The sequence below is a fragment of the Petaurus breviceps genome, unplaced genomic scaffold (assembly GCF_028583685.1).
Source record: "Petaurus breviceps papuanus isolate PSGF00001 unplaced genomic scaffold, PetGlider_PUasm1.0 188, whole genome shotgun sequence".
NCBI classification, from domain to species: domain Eukaryota; kingdom Metazoa; phylum Chordata; class Mammalia; order Diprotodontia; family Petauridae; genus Petaurus; species Petaurus breviceps.
Window position 1 is genome coordinate 34,111,902 of NW_027185804.1, and position 18,641 is coordinate 34,130,542.

An 18,641-nucleotide genomic window follows, 5' to 3' on the forward strand; every position below is an offset into this window, starting at 1 on the left:
TCTCTCTCTCTCTCTCTCTCTCTCTCTCTCTCTCTCTCTCTCTCCTTGTGGTTTTTCCCTTTAGTACTAATTTTTCTTTACAACATGACTAATGTGGAAATGTTTTTTTTAAAGAAAGCAATGACTTTTTTTTAAGTCCTGACACTTTATTTCAAGAAATCACAAATAAAACTGCCTACTGCCCAGATCTAGTAGAACAAATGGGCAAAGTGAAGATTGAAATAATCTGCAATGACCTCCTTAAATTCAAAAGTAAACATCCCAGGAATGCCCTAACTAAAATCCAGACCTAAAAATATTGCATGCATCCAGGAAGGAGGAATCACAGGATCATATAAGACCTATCACTTCCTCTAAAAACTAGAGGGGATCTTGGAATACAATATTCCAAATGACAAGAAACACAGACTTACAGCCAAGAATAACTTATCCTGCAAAGTTGAATATAATCATTTTGGGAGGGAAGGAGGGGGGTGGTGAGTAGACTTAAATTTTTATTTTTATTTTCAGTTTCAAATTCCCCCCATTAAAAAAAACAAGAAAAACAATACCCATTATAATATGAAGTCATGTAGAATATTAGCCATTTTTTTAAAAATCAAGAAAATAAAGTGGAAAAAAAACACTTCATTCTGCACTCAGAGTTCATCAGTTCTCTCTTTGGTACTATATAGCATTTTTCATCATGAGTCCTTTGGAATTGTTGTGGATCATTGTGTTGATCAGAGTAGCTAATTCTTTCACCGTTGATAGTTGTTAAAATCTTGCTGTTATGGTGTGCTCCTGTTCTCCTAGTTCTGTTCAGTTCACTTTGCATCAACTCATGTAAATCTTCCCAGGTTTTTCTGAAAGCATCTCCTTTGTCATTTCTTGTAGCATAATAGTATTCTATCCCAATTATATACTACAACTTTCTCACCCATTCTTCAATTGATGGACATTGCCTTTGCCACCATAAAAAGTGCTGCTATAAATATTTCTGTACCTATAGGTCTTTTCTCTTTTTCTTTGATCTCTTTGTGATACTGACGTAGTAGTGGTATTGCTAGGTCAAAGGGCATGCACAATTTATAGCTCTTTGGGCATAGTTCCAAATTGTTCTCCAGTTGGAAACTGGAGATCTTTAATGCAAAGAAAACTTTCAAAAAGTTGTGTTGAAAAGACCATAGCTCAGTAGGAATTTTGAAATATAAACACAAGAATAAAGAGAAACCTAGAAAGGTAAATTTATTCTAGCAGTTGGAAGAAGTGATATGATATTATTTGGTAGTGCAAGTGTTCTTTCAAAATCTTTTTTTTTCTTTTTGGAGGGGGGAAGGTAGGGCAACTGGGGTTAAGTGACTTGCCCAAGGTTACACAGCTAGTAAGTGTTAAGTGTCTGAGACTGGCTTTGAACTCAGGTCCTCTGGACTCCAGGGCCAGTGCTCTATTCACTGTACCACCTAGCCATCCCTTCTTTCAAAATCTTAATGTTTTCAAAGGGTATTGAGGAGATTAAATAATAAGAAACAAAAGACTTGGAGGTGGATTGAGTCTTTTCTGAAGATTGTTAGAGAGTAAAGAGAAGAGAAAAAGCAATACGCTCATGAATAAAGAAGGAAGAAGCAGATGGCACTTAATTAGGGTAAATACAAATATAAATATGGAGGAAGAGGGGAATAAGCATCAGATGAACCTCACTTCTCACTTGTATTTGAAGTGGGCAGAGTAGGGTTAAACACATACACATCCACTCACACTGATGCACAAACACATCAAACTCAGCTAGGGAATGAAGGAGGACTTAAGAGGGCGAAAATAATAAACTTCCTGCTCCTGAAGTGTGGGGATTAAGAGGGGAGAAAAAGAGAAAGAACCAGAATCTTAGAGGGTTGCCTGTAAATGCGGGAGAGCTGAACAAATGGTGATTTGTGAATACAATGGAATGCTATTTGTTGGGCCAAAAGGAGACAAGAAATTATTTCAGAGAATCCTGGGCACTATGAACTGATTCAGTGGCATGAGCAGAAACTGGAGAAGACTTTGTACAAGAGGTGATTCTCTCAAGGTGTAGGAAGAGACAAACATTTTTGGACATATCCACTGTGCGGATTATTTTCGCTTGACTTTGTTTATTCATTACAAGGCTTTGTCTTTGTTTTTTTACTTCCTTTATTTTAATGGGAATGAGAAGAGGGGTGAAAGAGGAGGTATCTACAGTGACACCAAAAGAAAGAAGAAAAAGAAAGAGGGCCATTGCAACATTTTCTAAATGAACCGAAGAGGAGAAAGTTCAGAAGCAAAAACAAGGAGCACAATTTTGAAAGTAATGTGTAGAATGTATTTTTAAAAATTTAAGCTCTGATTAAACACAAAAATTAAAATTCTGAAAAAGGAGATATTGATTAAATTGAAAGCAAAAAAATTAATAAATCAAAGTAGGAGCTAGTTTTATTGGGGGGGAAAACATTAAAATAAACCATTAGTTAATCTGATTTTTAAAAAAGGAGAAAACCAAATTGCCAGTATCAGAAATGAAAAGGATGAATGTACCACCAATGAAGATGAAATTAAAGGATTTATTAGGAGTTATTGTGCCCAATTATATGCCAGTAAAACCAGCTTATAACACTGAAATGGGTAAACATTTACAAAAATACAAACTGCCTAGATTAACAAAAGAAGAACACTTAAATAATTCTATCTTAAAAAAAGAAATTGAACAAGCCATTAATGAGGCCCCTGAGGGGGAAACCCTCCCCCCCAAAAGAAACCAAATGGATTTACAAGTGAATTTTACCAAATATTTAAGGAACAATTAATCCCAATATATGAACTATCTGAAAAAAATAGGTAAAGAAAGAGTCCTACCAAATTCCTTTTATGACATAAATGTGGTTTCTATACCTAAACCAGGGAGAGCAAAACTAGAAAAAAACAGTAGACCAGTTTCCTTAATGAATATTAATGTAAAAAAATTAAATAAAATATAAGCAGAAAGATTATATACCAGAAATGCAGGACTGGGTCAATATTAGGAAAACCATTGACATAATTGATCATATAAATAACAAAAACAACAAAAATCATATGATCATATCAATAGATGTAGAAAAAAGCCTTTGACAAAATACAACGTGCATTCCTATTAAAAACACTAGAAATCAATGGAGCCTTTCTTTAAATGATAAATAGTATCAACAACTCTGAGGTACCATTTCATACTTATCAGACTAGCTGACATGACAGAAAAAGAAAATGACAAATGTTGGATGGGATATGGAAAATTGAGACAGTAACGCACTGTTGCTTGGAGTTGTGAGCTAGTCCAACCTTTATGGAGACCAATTTGAATATATGGCCAAAGGGCTATAAAACTGTGCATATCCTTTGACTCAGCAAAACTAGATCTCTTTCCTAAGGAGATCAAAGAAAAGAGAAAAGTATCTATTTGTACAAAAATATTTATAGCAGCTCTTTTTGTGGTGGCAAAGAATTGGAAACTGAGGGAATGCCCATCAATTGAGGAATGACTGAAGAAATTGTAGTATAGGATTGTAATGGAATACAATTGTGCTATAATAAATGATGAACAGGATGGTTTCAGAAAAACGTTGGAAGACTTTTATGAGCTGATGCAAAGTGAGCAGAACCAAGAGAAATTTGTACACAGTCACAGCAATATTGTATCAAGACCATTCCAAAAGACTCATGATGTAAAATGCTATCTACCTCCAGAGAGAACTGCTGAACTCTGAATGCAGATTGATGCATACTTTAAAAAATTTCTCCATTTTTCTTTTCTTGTCTGTTTTTTTTTTTTTGCAACATGGCTAATAATGGGAAAATGTTTTCATGATGTCACATGTGTAATTGATATCAAATTGCTTGGGGGGAGGCACAAGTGGGAGGAAGAGAATTTGGAACTCAAAATGTTAAAAAAAAAGAATGTCAAAAAATTTTACATGTAATTTGGAAATATTTAATGAAATAAATAAAATAATTATTTTAAAAAGCAAATGTTGTAAGATGGAGTTGCACACACACATTTCTTTTTGTGTATATGGAAATGATATTTTTTGTGTTTAACTTCAAAAAATTTGAAAGTTAGTGATGGAGTTGGGAATAGAATCCAGGTCTTTTGGCTATAAGGCCAATATTTTTTATTTTTAAGAAATTGGAGTTAAGTAACTTGCTCAAGGTTACATGGCCAGGTGTTTCAGGGTGGGTGCTAAGTGTCTGAGCCCGGATTTGATCCCCAGGTCATCCCAACACTGGAGCTGGTGCTCTTACTCACTGTGCTACCTGGCCGCCCCAAGGCCAATACTTTTAAGACATGTTCCTCAAACATTATACTCCCTGGGGCAGCTAGGTGGTGCAATGAATAGAGCACTGGCCCTGGAGTCAGGAGGACCTGAGTTCAAATACAGGCTCAGACACTTAACACTTTACTAGCTGTGTGAACTTGGGCAAGTCACTTAACCCCAATTGCCCTGCCTTCCCCTCTCTCTTAAAAAAAAAAAGACCCCCTCCAAAAAAAAAACATTATGCTCCCAGTGGGGTCTGGGTACTAGGAAAGAATAGGTATGTACTCAGAAAAAGTTATTTTAGAACCAGTAGTTTCTCGTGTTGACAGATGTCTAGATTCAGTCAGTATAGTTTCTTCTTCGTTGGTCCAGTTATCCATTAGTGCGATTTCATTAAGCACAACTCCAATAATTGGCGGTGTTCTAGAGTTAGATTGATAGATTTGACACAAGAGATACTAGATATTTTTGCCAAAGAAATCAGGACCCAGTTTCTACCTTCTGATTGTAGATGAGCAGGAGTGTCCTTTACAAAGCTGTTCGAGCAGTTTCACCGTCTACTGTCCTACTTCCTTAGGGGGAATAGGTTCTGTCCCTGGATATGAAGATTTCTGCCCGTCTCTATCAGTATCTGTTTTGGGACCCTGTCATTGGCCTTTGCCTGCAATTTGTACAGGGAAATAATCAGCCACGTGTCTTTGTTCTCAGGTTTGGCGGGAGTTTCCCGACAGACTGGTGGGATACCCAGGCCGCCTGCACCTCTGGGACCATGAGATGAACAAGTGGAAGTATGAGTCGGAGTGGACCAATGAAGTGTCCATGGTGCTCACAGGAGTAGCTTTTTACCACAAGGTAATTAAGGAGTCCCAGGGGAAATGCTGGTTAACCACCCAGAGACAGTGCTGCTGGTGAATATGAAGAACCATTCTTCTTAGGTCACCTTAATTTTCCATACATTCTTCAAAGCTTAAAAAGTGGAAGTGAAAATGATTTGGAAATGTCATAGCATTAGACAGGGACTTCTAGAACAAAACCAGTCAGATGAGAAAGATTTTTCCTCTTCTAAAGAGACAGTGAAGACCACAGCATTTGGCTTTCTAAAGTAAAATATGATGGCTCCTCTGCTTATACCATCTATTCTCCCTTTCTGCATTCCCATGAGCTTGTTCTTTCAATCGTATTCATTCTTTCTGTCTTTTTCTCTCTGTTTATCCCTCTTGCTCTCTGGCTCTTTCCCTCTTTCCTACCCCCTCCTTCCCCTCCCTCCCTCTCCCTCTCTTTCCTGTTACTTGGAAACATGCATAGATCTCTACCATCTTTAAACACCCTTCCCTCAACTCCTCTAGCCAAGGCAACACCTCCCTGACATTCACCCAGGTCTATAATCAGAATTGCCCTTGACTCTTTCCTCTCAATCAGGAGCCTACATCTACAGCCTCTCTGTCATGTATCCCCTTCTCTTCCACCAGTCCTTCTTACCTTTCACTTGAGCATTTTCCCCATTTCCATTTTCTCCTTCTCTCCACCATGCTCCAAGCAGCTGCCAAAGTAATCTTTCTTAAGCTTGAGTCTGACCCTGTCATTCCCTGGTGCCTTTAGGAAAAACTAGAAACTTCTCAGGCTATATTTAAGGCCTTCCACAATCTGGCTCCAGGCCAACTTTTCCAGCCTTATTTCAGGCTACTTTCTTTCATGCATCCTACTCCCAGGCAAGCCCGTCTTTGTGCATTTGTACAAGCCATTCTCTGTGCCTAGAATGCACTATTTCCTCATTTCCAACTCTGAGAATCTTGCTTTAGTACTCAGGCCTGATTCCCTCATGTTGAGTGTTCCCTCTCACATTTGAGGTAAGAGACTGTCACTTGTGTCTTTGTATCCGTAGCACCTAGTGGGCATGTAATGCATTTTTAAATTGCATTGAATTTTTCAGGTATTCCCTTTTAAGCAAGTGGTATGAGAATCAGATAGGGGTTTTGTTATTTATTTTTTTTTTACTGAAATAGAGGGATGTTGGAATAAGGTAGGAACAATATTTGTTCAGTTGTTTTCAGTCATGAAAACTTTTTGTGACCCCATTTGGGGTTTTTTGGGGCCTTTTTTTTTGGAGGGGGGAAAGCAGGGCAGTTGGGGTTAAGTGACTTGCCCAAGGCCATATAGCTAGTAAATGTTGCGTGTCTGAGACTGGATTTGAACTCAGGTCCTCCAGACTCCAGGGCCGGTGCTCTATTCACCGTGCCACCACCTAGCTGCCCCCGATTTGGGGTTTTCTTGGCAAAGACACTAGAATAGTTTGCCATTTACTTCTCCAGCTCATTTTACAGATGGGAAAACTGAGGCAAACAGGGTTAAATGCCTTGCCCAGGGTCACATAGCTACTAAATGTCTGAGACTGAATTTGAACTCAGGAAGATGTCTTCTGAATTCAGGCTCAATATTCTATCCACTGTGCTACCTAGCTACCCCTAGAAACAATATGAGAATATTTATATGATGTCTGTCAGTCATATTTGTTGTACATGTTATGTATTAGATATAACTGGCACTTTGCTTGGTTCAGAATACTTTGTTTCCCATCTAGACCAGAGGTTGTCAAACTATGGCAAAAATCCTTGAGCTAAGATTAGTTTTTTACATTTTAAAATAAATTTTAAAAAAGCATTCTAGAGGGTGGCTAGGTGGCGCAGTGAAGAGAGCATCGGCCCTGGAGTCAGGAGGACCTGAGTTCAAATCTGGCCTTAGACACTTAACACAAAAACTAGCCGTGTGACCTTGGGTAAGTCACTTAACCCCAATTGCCCTCCAAAAAAAAAAACATTCTTAGTTCATGGTGCAAAAGTAGGTGGTTGGCTGGATTTAGCCCTTGCTGACCTCAATCATAGGAGGATCTATGCTTACCCCACTCTTAGGCTGTTTGTTGTAACTCTATATGAAAGGGAATATGATTTGGACTAATCCAAGGCCTCTTGTTTTCCTCTCCTCTTACAGTATTTTAATTACCTGTACACTTACAAGATGCCTGGAGACATCAAGAACTGGGTGGACGCCCACATGAACTGTGAAGATATCGCCATGAATTTCTTGGTGGCCAATGTCACAGGCAAAGCTGTCATTAAGGTGGGATTCTTACAGTCATGGCATTTTAGAGCCAAGGACTTTGTGCAAATGTCGGTTCCCTGCCTATCCAGGGTCTTCCATTATATTTGCATAGTGCACTTCTCTGTACATCATCTCCCTGAGTCCTGCTGACATCTCGAGGAGGGAGATGTAGCAGGTAGTGTCCCTAGCTTGCAAAGAAACTGAGGTCAACATAGGCAAGCTCTAGCTTACCAGCACCCGTTTAGGGTTAGCTTCTCCCCCGTCTCTGCACGGGCTGGCCCTCACCCTCTTCGTTCCCAGCTCTTGGAGTTCCTACTCTCTGCAAAGCTCAGCTCGGTGCTGAAGCCAAGGCTTCCCCATCTGCCCTCTTATTACCATTCTATTTTTCTTTAGATTACTTTGTGTCTCCCCTTCTCCCTCTGTAGAAGAGCTCCCTGAGGGCCAGAGCTGCTTTGTTTTCCTTTGATTGACTCAGCCCTGTGGCTGAGGGGATGGAATGGCTTTGAGTCTGGGAGAGCTGGGTTCAGATGCCACTCCTGCTATTCACCGATTTTGTTACCTTTAGTACGTTGCTGAGTGTATCTCTGGCAGCTCCTTAAGACTGGTCTCCTAAGTCTTAGACTCTCACCCATGAGTGCCCCACACTGATGAAATCACTGCGTCTTCCTCTGTGCCCTGCCCACTCTAGATATTTAATATATTTGCTGACTTAAACTGAACTGATGTATGACTTAGCCAAGGTCATGTGGCTCATCCCATCTGGGTCTGCTGACTGCTGGCCAAGGCCTCCTTGCACTCCTGTGGTATCTGTCACTGCCTGGAGCTGACAGTGGCAAGGCCTTAAGGGAGGAGCTCCGTGCAGAGTCAGTACATGACATGGAGGGTGAGAGATGGAGAGCCCCATGGACTTCTCCGTGCAGCTGAGAGCCTCTGGATCTTTTTAGTCCTGTGGTATCATGTCCATTGTAGAAAAGAACAGCGTCCTTCCTCAGGTCAGCATCCAGGGGAGCCTGTGCTGCTGAGAGAGGCAAAAGGGGAAAAGCTTAAGGTCCCTGGGGCCTGCCCATATCGGAGTGGACAAGGAGCTGACATGTTAACTGGGACAGGGTTTGGGGGGTGGAGGCCACAGGGTTCGTTTCAAGCTCTTGATGTGTTTGTATATTTTAAACTTTGGATAGAGATTCTGGACACTCCTTTCAAAGACTGTGAAAGTGGAGTATGATTAGGTGCTGCCCAGCCTGGCCTCACGATCTGGGCTCCCCCCCCCTCCCCGTACACTCCTAGCCAGGACAGCCCTGGCAGGTATCCTAGGAAAACCCTCTTCGAAGATAAAGGAAAGAGAAAGTGGTGGGGCTTGGATCTGGGGAAGCAGGGAGAGAATATAAGGGTTTCTTCTGAAATGAGGACCCGCCAAGTAACCTGGCACCTCCCTTGGCCCAGAGGCTTCTTGCAGCCTTTGCCAGGCAGCTCTGTGCTGGAAGGAGCAGAAAGACGGTCTGTTGGGGTAAGGTTACGGTGAGAGTAGGGAAGCCATATTTCATCGCCCTTATGACTGCAAGAACAAATGGTGTTTATACAGGGACCTTGGCAGTGAGAAAACAGTCATTAAACAGGAATTAAGCAGCTTGTCATCGCCACTTCTTTCCAGTTACAGAAGGCAAACCCTCCAAGCTGTTTTTATTGGGCCCTTGTGAGCTCTGCTCTTGGCTGGGCCAGATGGGTTTGAATAGAGGAAGAGTGAGGTGTGTGTGTATGTGTGTGCGTGTGTGTGCGTGGTGTGTGTGTTCACATGCACACGTGTGTATGTGTATGTGTGGAGGGGAGGAGAGGTTCAGCTCATAGCACAGAGGCCCATTGAACGGTGCCAGGTGTGCTGTTAGCATTCCCGGTACTGACAGTGCTGTCTTTTTCTTTTGTCCCTGCCCCCAGGTGACTCCTCGTAAAAAGTTCAAATGTCCCGAGTGCACGGCCATTGATGGGCTCTCCCTGGACCAGACACACATGGTGGAAAGGTGAGTGACCCTGGGCCTACGACTGCTCATCTCCACTCTCCTGCTGCCGGCCTGTTTGTGGGACTTTCCCGAGACGTCAGCATGGCAGCTGGGAGCTCCTCGTCTCTTTGCTCTGTGGGAATAGGGTCTGGTTCAAGCTCAGGTCACCCAGAAAATAAATCTGGGACGTGACTTGCCCAAATCATAATGACTGGGAGGTCTCAGGAGTGTGGTCAGCTGGCATCTCCAAGAGCCAGAGTCTCCATGTTGGCTAAGCAGTTGGCCATCCTCAGTCTCTGGCTCCTTTGGAAGAGCAGTGTCTATGGAACAGTGCAAATGTGAGTGGTCAGAATTAAGGACAAAGCAGCCAGGGGATGGATGACCTCTGCCAGCACTGCTGAGCTGCCAGCCGAGAGGAGGGACAGACCAAAGCTCTCTTAAATGCTTAGAGGAGAGGCACTGAGTGTGTCTAGAACATTCATGTTCTGACTCCCAGCTGATCCTGCCTTTATTCCTTGTGCCTTGCCTGAGGGCCTGCCATGTATAGAGCATCATAGCAGGCCTCAGTAAGTGCGAAAGAGAGCACGGCCATGCTCCCTGTGCTGTATCCTCCAGCAGGGCTCCCGGTGTCCTTGTGAGAATCTTTGAGGCTCTCAGTCTCTTGAGCACCCAGCATACAAGTGCATTTCCATCCAACAGACACGGGGAGATAGGAAACTTAGGTAACACAGGGCTCTGTTCTCGTCGAGTGATGACAAAAACAACTCAGCCCAGTTCTCTGCTGTTTGGCAACATCTCTTTGCAAAGCCCCTGCTCAGCCCTGTGGCACCAGTATGCAGAGATGTGCCTTTGCCTTGTGGATCACTGCCTGCGAAATACAGAGATAGGTTGGGAGAGAGAAAGAGAAGTGTGACTTAAGCCATTTCTAGGTCAGGCAGCGATGCAGTCCAGCCCAGTGGGTGCAGCTGGAGCAGAAGCCAGGGAGACCCGGCTCCAAGGCCAGGCTCAGGCCAGCTTCCTGTGGGACCCTGGGCAAATCACTTCATCTCTCAGCGTCCTGGACGACTTTCTGAATACCCAGCACAGAGTAGGTACTTACCGACCAGCTGACGAGGAGTTATAGAGGAAGTGCCAGTCTGCACTGGCACCAGTGAAATCCAAGGTTCAGTATGTCCACAGACAGTCTGCTTTACCATAGTCGTTAAATGTTCCCCTTGCAGCACTCATCAGTCATGTAAGGTTCAAGATCCAAAACATCACATTGAAAGATACCTCAGAGGGTGTGGATGAATCCTTACTGAAGATGGCATTCTGGAAGATTCTTTTTGCTGAAGTTTAAGATGACAGGACTAGGGTCCATGAGCACCAGCTGGGTGAGGCTTGGTCAGCACCCTGGCTCACAGCTTCCCTGTGGGCTCCAACCAACACATTTGTCCCCAGACTGCTTCCAGGCATGGTCAAAGTGTCATGACCTAGACCCAGGCTTGGTTCCAATGGCACCAGATCACCCCCACAAAATGGCAGGTCTTTGAAAGGAAGTCAGAAAGCCACTAACTAGTCTCTTTCTGACTCCTTACACATCTGCAGAGGCAGCCCTTAGTATCCCATGCTTGGTGGGAAAGAAGAGGCTGGTGTCAGGGATCAGAAGGAGTTATTGATGGGACCTTCTTATGCCCCTACAGGGTTATTGGCAGTCACAATTGGCGATGGCCAGAATTCTGTAAAGAATTGGCCTGGGGTCTGAGGAGCAGAGGGGAGCTAAAGCAACCTCACATTTTACAGATGAAAAAATGGGGCTATCAGAGAAGTGAAGTGGCTTGTCTGAGATCACACAGGAAACACATGGCCTCGCTGGGCTCCAGCCCAAGGCCTCAGGCTTTAGCCTCAGCGTCCTCACCACTGGGACCCTCTCTCTTTCTGAGCGGGCACAGGTTCATTGGGCAGTAGGGTAGGGACCCCTATGATCCAAGGAAAGAGGCCACTTTCTCCAGGCATGCCATTCCTCAGCCTGACGGCAGCCAGAGGGCCCTCACAGAGCAGCGAGTGGGTGTCAGCCCCTGGGCCTTGCCTGGGCCTTGCAGCCCTGACGTCAGATGCAGTTAGAGAGGAAGGCTGGCCCCTAGGGATCCCCGAAAGGCTCTGCCTGCCCTCTGCCAAAACGGCACTCCTTTCTCAACTTGCACTCATCTGCAGCCTGTTACAGTGGACAGTCTCCTTTGCTGGGACTTCATTCAAGTCATGCTGCCTGACCATGGGACAGGAAGAGAGATGAAATGAAACATGGCTATTTTTCACAATGTTCTGCACTATCTTCCTTTAAAAATGTGCATGGAGGAATTTGTGGCAAAACTCTGAAAGGCACAACTTGATGTGGAAATCCTGATTCATCCTCACTTAGAGAATTTTTCTCACCCATTGGTTGGGGTAGCTGGAATGAATGCCTATGTTGGACCGCCATCTGCCTCAGGAGCTTAGCCCTGTGGGGCAGGGAGGAGGCCAGTGGCCATCCTGACACACGGGCAGCAGCCTTAGCTCAGACTGCTGTCCCAGTCCCTACATTGTCACTGGCCTCCCCTGTGTCCTGGGGACATGAAGCTTGTCATCTAACTCGCAATTCTGTTTCTCCACATATCCATTGCCTTGGGATTTCCATGATCCCATAAGTCCTGGGCTCTTGGCATCACTTATTCAGAAATCTCTGGGAAGTTGTGAATATATGTTGATACTTTTGGGAACCTTTTCAACGGCATCATTTTAAAATTAAAGATCTCTTAAATAAACAGAAGCCATTGCTATCCTTCATATAAGGAAGGAAAGAAGAAAGGAAGGAAGAGAAAAAAAGGAGAGGAGAGAAGGAAGGGAGGAGGAAAGGAAAGAAGAAGAGAAGGAAGGAAGAAGAGAAAGAAGGGAGGAAGAGAGGGAAAGGAAGGAAGAGAAAGGAGTTCTAGGCAGACTCTGGTCTGGGTCTTCTCTTTTCTCTCAATGCTCTCTTGCTTAGTGATTTCATCAAACTCAACATGTCCAAAGCTGACCTTGTCTTTAGCCCAAACCCTGCCCACTTCCACATTTCCTTATTACTGTTGAGGGCACCACTCTCCCCAGTCACCCAGGCTCACAGCCTGCCACCATCCTTGTCTCCTTTGTCTCACTCCACATGTCCAGACAGTTCCCAAGTTCTATCTTTTTAATACCTTCTTCACACCACCTCTCAAATACTCCCCCATCTCTGCCCTGACCCAGCCACCTCTCGTGCAGGCACCTAGACTGTGGCATTAGCCTCTGGTGGTTCTGCTGGATTCAGGCCTCACCCACTCCAGGCCTTCTCCACATAGCCACAAAAGTCTGACCATGCTGCCCTCCCACTCAACTCAACTCCAGTGGTTCCCTGGGGTCTCAGAATTGAGTCCAAAGCCCTCTGACATTGAAGCCCTTCATGAGTTGTCTCTTTCCTGCCCTCCCGGTTTCCCCAGCACTCTCTGACCCAGCAGTGTTGGCTTTCTGGCCATGTGGCATCAATGGCATCTCATGCCCTGCCTGCCTGAGTGCCCTCTCCTCTCATCGCCTCTGCCTTTCCCTGTCCTCCCTCGACACTCAGCTCAGGCCCTACCTTCCCCGGGTCCTGCTACCCCATCCCATGCTAGGGCCTTGCCTCTGAGATGGCCTTCCACCTGCCATGCATGTCATGTGGAAGCACTTGTCTGTGTGCTGTCTCTCCTTCACACTGAGCTCCTTGAGGGAAGGGACTGTTTTGGGCTTTTCTGATTCTCCTCTTGCTTAGCACAGTGGCTGGCACTTAGTAGGTGCTTCAGGAATGCTTGTTGACCAAGTGGCCTTAGTGAGCCAGCATTTTATGCAGCTTCTGGCTTGATGCCTGTGCCTTCTGCTAGCATGGCTCCTGAGTGTGGTGATCCCCAGGCTGCCACTCCAGCTAGTGAGAGCTTGGCCTAGGAACAGGCCTCTTGGTCCTCTGAAGGCGGCCTCAGTCTCGCTGAGGCCTTGTGCGCCCGCAGAGGGATTCGGAGTTGTGAAGGGAGAAGGTCAGACTCCCATGTAGCCTGTGCTTGGGCAGCATGAAGCACCCTCCCCTCCATCATCACTCTCAGACTTTCAGCAATCTTTAGTCATTTGTGAGAACTGTCCTCCTGACTTACCAGTAAATCTGAGTGTTTGGAAACAGCCAAAGAGCTGGCATTGTCAGAAACTCCTCATTGCTTTTCCCTGCCTCCACATCCAGGCCTAAGGAAGACCCTTGTAGTAGTTAGCCCTTGTTTTAGTTAATTAAGGTGCCATTGTCTGACTGAAGAGAGAGGGTACTGACCTTTCTGAAATCTAGCCTTGACGTCGCGTCTACTTCAAAGGAGATTTTTATGTCTTGGTGCGTTTGGGGTTTCTTGTTTTGCTTTTTGGGGGTGCTGTGGAATCCCTCCCCGGGTTAGGGCCAAAGCTCTCATCGTCCCTCACCTGTCACACTCAGTTGGCATGATTGACCGAGACTACTTATGAAGGCTCCCCTGGAGAGTCTGACCCATTCACCTCAGAGGGGTCACCAGCAGGGCTCCAGGAGAGCAGGAAGAGGGGAAGGATCAAACACAGGCCCAGAGTATGAAGCCTCCTTTCCTTCTTCTTATGGCAAACCAGTGCCGGGCAGCTATCACAAAGTAACACAATGCTGCAGCTGCTGCTGATGCCTATGGATAATGTCAAGCGGCGTCTCTCGCCCAGCAAGTCCAGAGAAGCTGGCCCTGTGCCTGCCTCCCTAAGGTAGGAGGGGCTTCCTCACAACAGCCCTGGGAGATAGGCAGTGTGTTATTCTCCCCATTTTATAGATGAGGAAGCTGATGCTAAGGGAGAGTAAATGTCATGTCTGTGGTCCCACAGCTGCTTGTGACCTAGTATGGCACGGCCAGGACTAGAGTCCAGATTTCCTGACTCTAAGTTCAGTATTCATTTCTATCATTTGTCCCTTCCATTTCCTCCTGTGCAGCCTTCCTCCTGGACTTTGAACCAAGCACAGACAAGAGTAGCTCTTTCCTCTTTTCTCTTTGCCCTCTTTCTAACTGGCAGCCAAGGAGTTAAGAAACATGTTGGTAGCTAATCCACCTTGGTTTACGGCATGTGCTCATACATGGCTGGAAGAATGACTGGAATTTCAGGGGGAGGGGGAGGAAACTTTGATTTGCAAGTATGCTGGGCTTCCTGGCAGCATCCCTTCTCTTCCCTTCTCTCCTCTCCTCTTTTTTTCTTTTTCTCCATCCTTTCCTCTCCTCTTGTAGCATTCCCACTGGGGAGATCAGACCCCTACCTCTGGATGAAGGGAACTAGTTAAATCCTGATTGACCCCTTCCTAAGAACAGAGCATCAGCCTTCAGTTAAGAGATCTTCGTCTGTTGCCTGGCATGGTCACTTGTACACAGGAGAAAGTATGACACAGTGACTAGAATCTTGGGCTTGGAGTCAGAAAGACCTTAGTTCTATTCCAGCTTCAGATACTTTCCAGCTGTGACCCTTGACAAGTCGTTTAACTTCTATCTGCCTTAGTCTCCTCATCTGTAAAAAGGGAACAGCAAAAGTGCCTACCTCATTGGGTGGCTGTGAGTATCAAATGAGTTGATGAGTGTGAAGTGCCTTGTAACCCTAAAGGCCCTACGTAAATGCTAGCTATCACTGTTATACTGCTTATCTCTCAGCCTTCTTCCTTCCCTGTTCTACAGATCCGAATGCATCAACAAATTTGCCTCTGTCTTTGGGACCATGCCCCTCAAAGTGGTAGAGCACCGAGCTGACCCAGTCCTCTATAAAGATGACTTCCCTGAAAAACTGAAGAGTTTTCCCAACATTGGCAGCTTATGAAAGACGTGACTGCCAGAAGACCAAGCAGCGGATTCAGGGCTCCATAGAACAGGGTGCCTGGGCAAGGGCTCTCTAGGGGGGCTTTGACTTCCCAGATATGGGAATATAGTAATCACCTTTCCTCTCTTCCCCCAGAAGGTAGGCCTGGGTATCTGGACTGGTCGTCTGAGCTAACATGCCTTACGGGCTCTGGTGAACCCACTGGAGAATGCAAAATGAAAGGCTGAGTCCATGGCATCTCTGTTTGCTGTGGACTGAACTGCCAGGACCTCTGACTTGTGACTGCCTGTCTGTTCTAGCCTTGGCACATTTGAGACCTTGCCTGCCTACAGTTTTTAGCTTAAGGAAATCATGGGAAAAAGCATCCCTGTCTCACTTTAACTATTTCCAAATCAGTAGGCTATTTGGGGAAAAATAACCTGACAGGTTCAAATACCAAGCAGCAGATTATGATTTATAGATGATACATTGGCTGCAGCCCAGGGTTGTGGGACTTGGTTCCAGAGGAGCGACTTGGAGTCCCTTGTGTACCATGTACCATTGTTCCTTGGTCTGGCTTTTTAATATAATTAAATTTTATTTTTTACCTTTTCCTCTGGTTTGTCATTTAATACCAATTCTGATCAGCCATCGGGGGTATCTTTTCCCTCTATATATGTGGATATATTTCTAGGCCTGGCTGTCTTCTGTCCTTGAAAAACAGTGCTGCCTAGATCTGGAAGGAGACAGAGCCGGAAGCTCGTATTGCCACGGCCTTCAGTGGGAGTGCTGCATTGGAAGGCGGAATGTCAGAGCTGGCTGCATCAGATGTTCACTGTGGGAAGCAGAGCCAAGGTGGTAGAATATCAGCAGAGCAAATGCCTTCCTCTGCCCAAGAGCCCTAGAAAGTGCACCAGACTGAAGCCTGGTGGGGAGATCCACGGAGAAGTCACAGGGAGGCATTTTTTCCCATTCCACCTTGGCGTAGGGAGACAGACTGAGAGATATGTGAACACTGGGAGTGGGGGGGCTGACCGGATGTCGGGGGTCTCATGGAGCTCACTAGGGCCCAAAGAGATGCTGTGAACCAGTACAAGAGCATGTTCCAGACCCAGGACCTGTACCAGGGCACTATGGGCAGGGTATGGAAACAGGTGCCAACTGGTACCTAGCACAGAACCTGGGAGGACTGAGTAGGAAAATTCTGGGGGAGGAAGTGGCCATGGGGCCTAGACTATGTACTGACAAGGAGTGAGTTCAGAAGTAAGTGGCCAGGGTATGGCTTAGATCGCACGAGCAGAGTGGGGTCTCAGGTTCAGCTTCCAGCCAGGTCTGAAGCCTACACAGAAATCACCAGGACAGCAATCTGAGCCCAGAAGGGTGCCTATAGCTCTGTCACTCTGCCCAGCTGGCTGACAGTAACTGAGTTCAGCAGCAGTCTGCTGTTACTTAGGCCCCAACCCAAGTCAGGAACTTAGACCAGGGGAGCAGCAATCCGACTTTGCCCTGAACGAAAGTATGAATCACCTCTCCTCAGCCATCCCCGAGATCCTAGAATAACACAACACTACCTGATACAGTAGCAACAGGACCAGCCCAAGCCTTTCCTCCAAAAGTGCAGGAGCCTGACCCTAACCTTCAGGATGAAGTCAGAAAGTAGGCTGGAAGAAGGAGTGAAAACATGTATTTCTCCTACCCCACTCTCCCCGTTAAAAGCTCTCCTACTGATAGGGATGGTCAAGACTCAAACCCAGAAGAAGAGAATCACTCCAAAACAAGGAAAGCCTCAAAGCAAAACACAGCTCAGCCACACTCAGCCTGAGTTCTTAGAGGAGATGAAGAAAGAGTTTTAAAACCTTTTTTTTAATGAAACGAAAAAATGGAAAAGAAAGAGCTATTGGAAGAAAGAATTGCAAAGATAATTACTGGCTTTGTAGAAACTTTGAAGTTCAAACGCGGGAGTGAAAAGAAACATAAAAAACTAAACACAAATGAACAACCAAGGGTCTAAACAAAGATAAACTGCTTACATGCAAATGTGGGGACATGATATACGTGGCCCCTCTGAACCTTCTCATCAGAGGTCATGGAGGGAGTCTAATTAGACAGAAGGCCTAAGATAGGTTCTGTTATGTCTTGATAATCTGAGGAGAAAAATGGAGAGAGGATAGGAATTTTAGGGAAAATGATCTCACAAAATCAGGGCACCCAAGAAGATAACTGTATAGACAAGGAGGGGAAAGGAGGGAAGAGAGCTGATGCTTGGCCCTCTCTCCCATTGGACACAGTAGACACAGTTCCCCACCAGGCTCTTACTTGAGGCCCATCCAGCTTGCTTAGGAATGATCAGAAAGGGCTTGCTCTTGGCTGGGAGAGGCTTAGGAAGCCAGTCATCCCCACACCATGAGGAGACATTGGAAGAAGACTGTCTCCTTGAATCTCCTTTTTCTCATCTGTAAAATAATAATAGCTGATATTTAGATCTTGTATTATGACTTACAAAGCCTTTTAGTAATCATTTCGTTTGATTCTAACAAACCAGCTATTTTTATTGCCCTCTTACAGGTGTGGCAATGACTTGGCTCAGGTCACCTAGTACAGGCGTCAGTGGGGTACAAACCCAAGCTTCTTTTGACTTTCTGAGTCCCAAGCTCTTTTCATTACACTGGGTGGGGGTCTGCACTAAAATGGTTCCAGCCCCAAGAGCCCTTCTGGGATGTCTGTTCTCAGATCCATTGTTGGGCCCACAGCCTAGCTTTGCTTAAGCACAGGGCAGGAATCCCAGAGAATAGCTCGGACAGTATCCATGATTACAGCCGTGCATGGAAGTGTCAGTGATTCTGAGCTGTTAAGAGGGCTGGGCCAAACGTGCAGCCCCTCAGCCCCCACCCACAACAGGACCCAGAAGCATCTGGCCTTGGGGGGCCAGTGAGCCTCGTTTCAGAAGCAGAACAATGATGCTAATTAAAATGTCATGTTTGGCCCACGGCAGCCAGCAGCTGGTTTCAGATTGAGAAATCTTTTTAAAGAGAGTGCGTTCCACCAGCCCACGGACAAGGTGAACCCAAGTTGTCCCTGGACTGAGCCCAAATGTGGGTGCTCAGCCACCCCCTCCCCTGGACCCTGGGGGACCTGCTGGGCTTTTCCCCACTGTCAGGGCCCTGTTGACATTTCACAAGAGTTCCGTGTTTGAATTCAATCTTTGCTCAGTCTTGAAGACTGTTGCTAACATTTTTATCTTATGTATTTTATCATTGTTCCCTTCTCCACCAGCCTCTCCCTCTCCCTTTCATTCTCTTTCTCCTTCTCAATTGACCTTTCCTGGAGAAACTAAAGGAGAAATACGGAAACATTGACTTGAATTTTCTATAGTGTGGAGGAGTCCTGGATTGACTCAGAAATAGCACTTCACCAGTGTGGACCTCAGGTCCTGCATCTG

At 45.4% G+C, this 18,641-nt stretch overlaps 1 protein-coding gene across 1 annotated transcript in view; it reads left to right on the plus strand.

Moving 5' to 3' along the window:
* Nucleotides 1–15,814, plus strand: part of EXT2 (exostosin glycosyltransferase 2) — a 190,243-nt gene extending 174,429 nt beyond the window's left edge. Inside the window, exons 11-14 of the mRNA XM_069091461.1 lie at nt 4,995–5,138; nt 7,272–7,400; nt 9,312–9,394; nt 15,085–15,814. Of these exons, the coding sequence (XP_068947562.1) occupies nt 4,995–5,138; nt 7,272–7,400; nt 9,312–9,394; nt 15,085–15,223 (495 nt within the window). The 3' untranslated portion in view covers nt 15,224–15,814. The remainder of the gene's footprint in view (nt 1–4,994; nt 5,139–7,271; nt 7,401–9,311; nt 9,395–15,084) is intronic.
* The last annotated feature ends 2,827 nt before the right edge of the window (nt 15,815–18,641 follow it).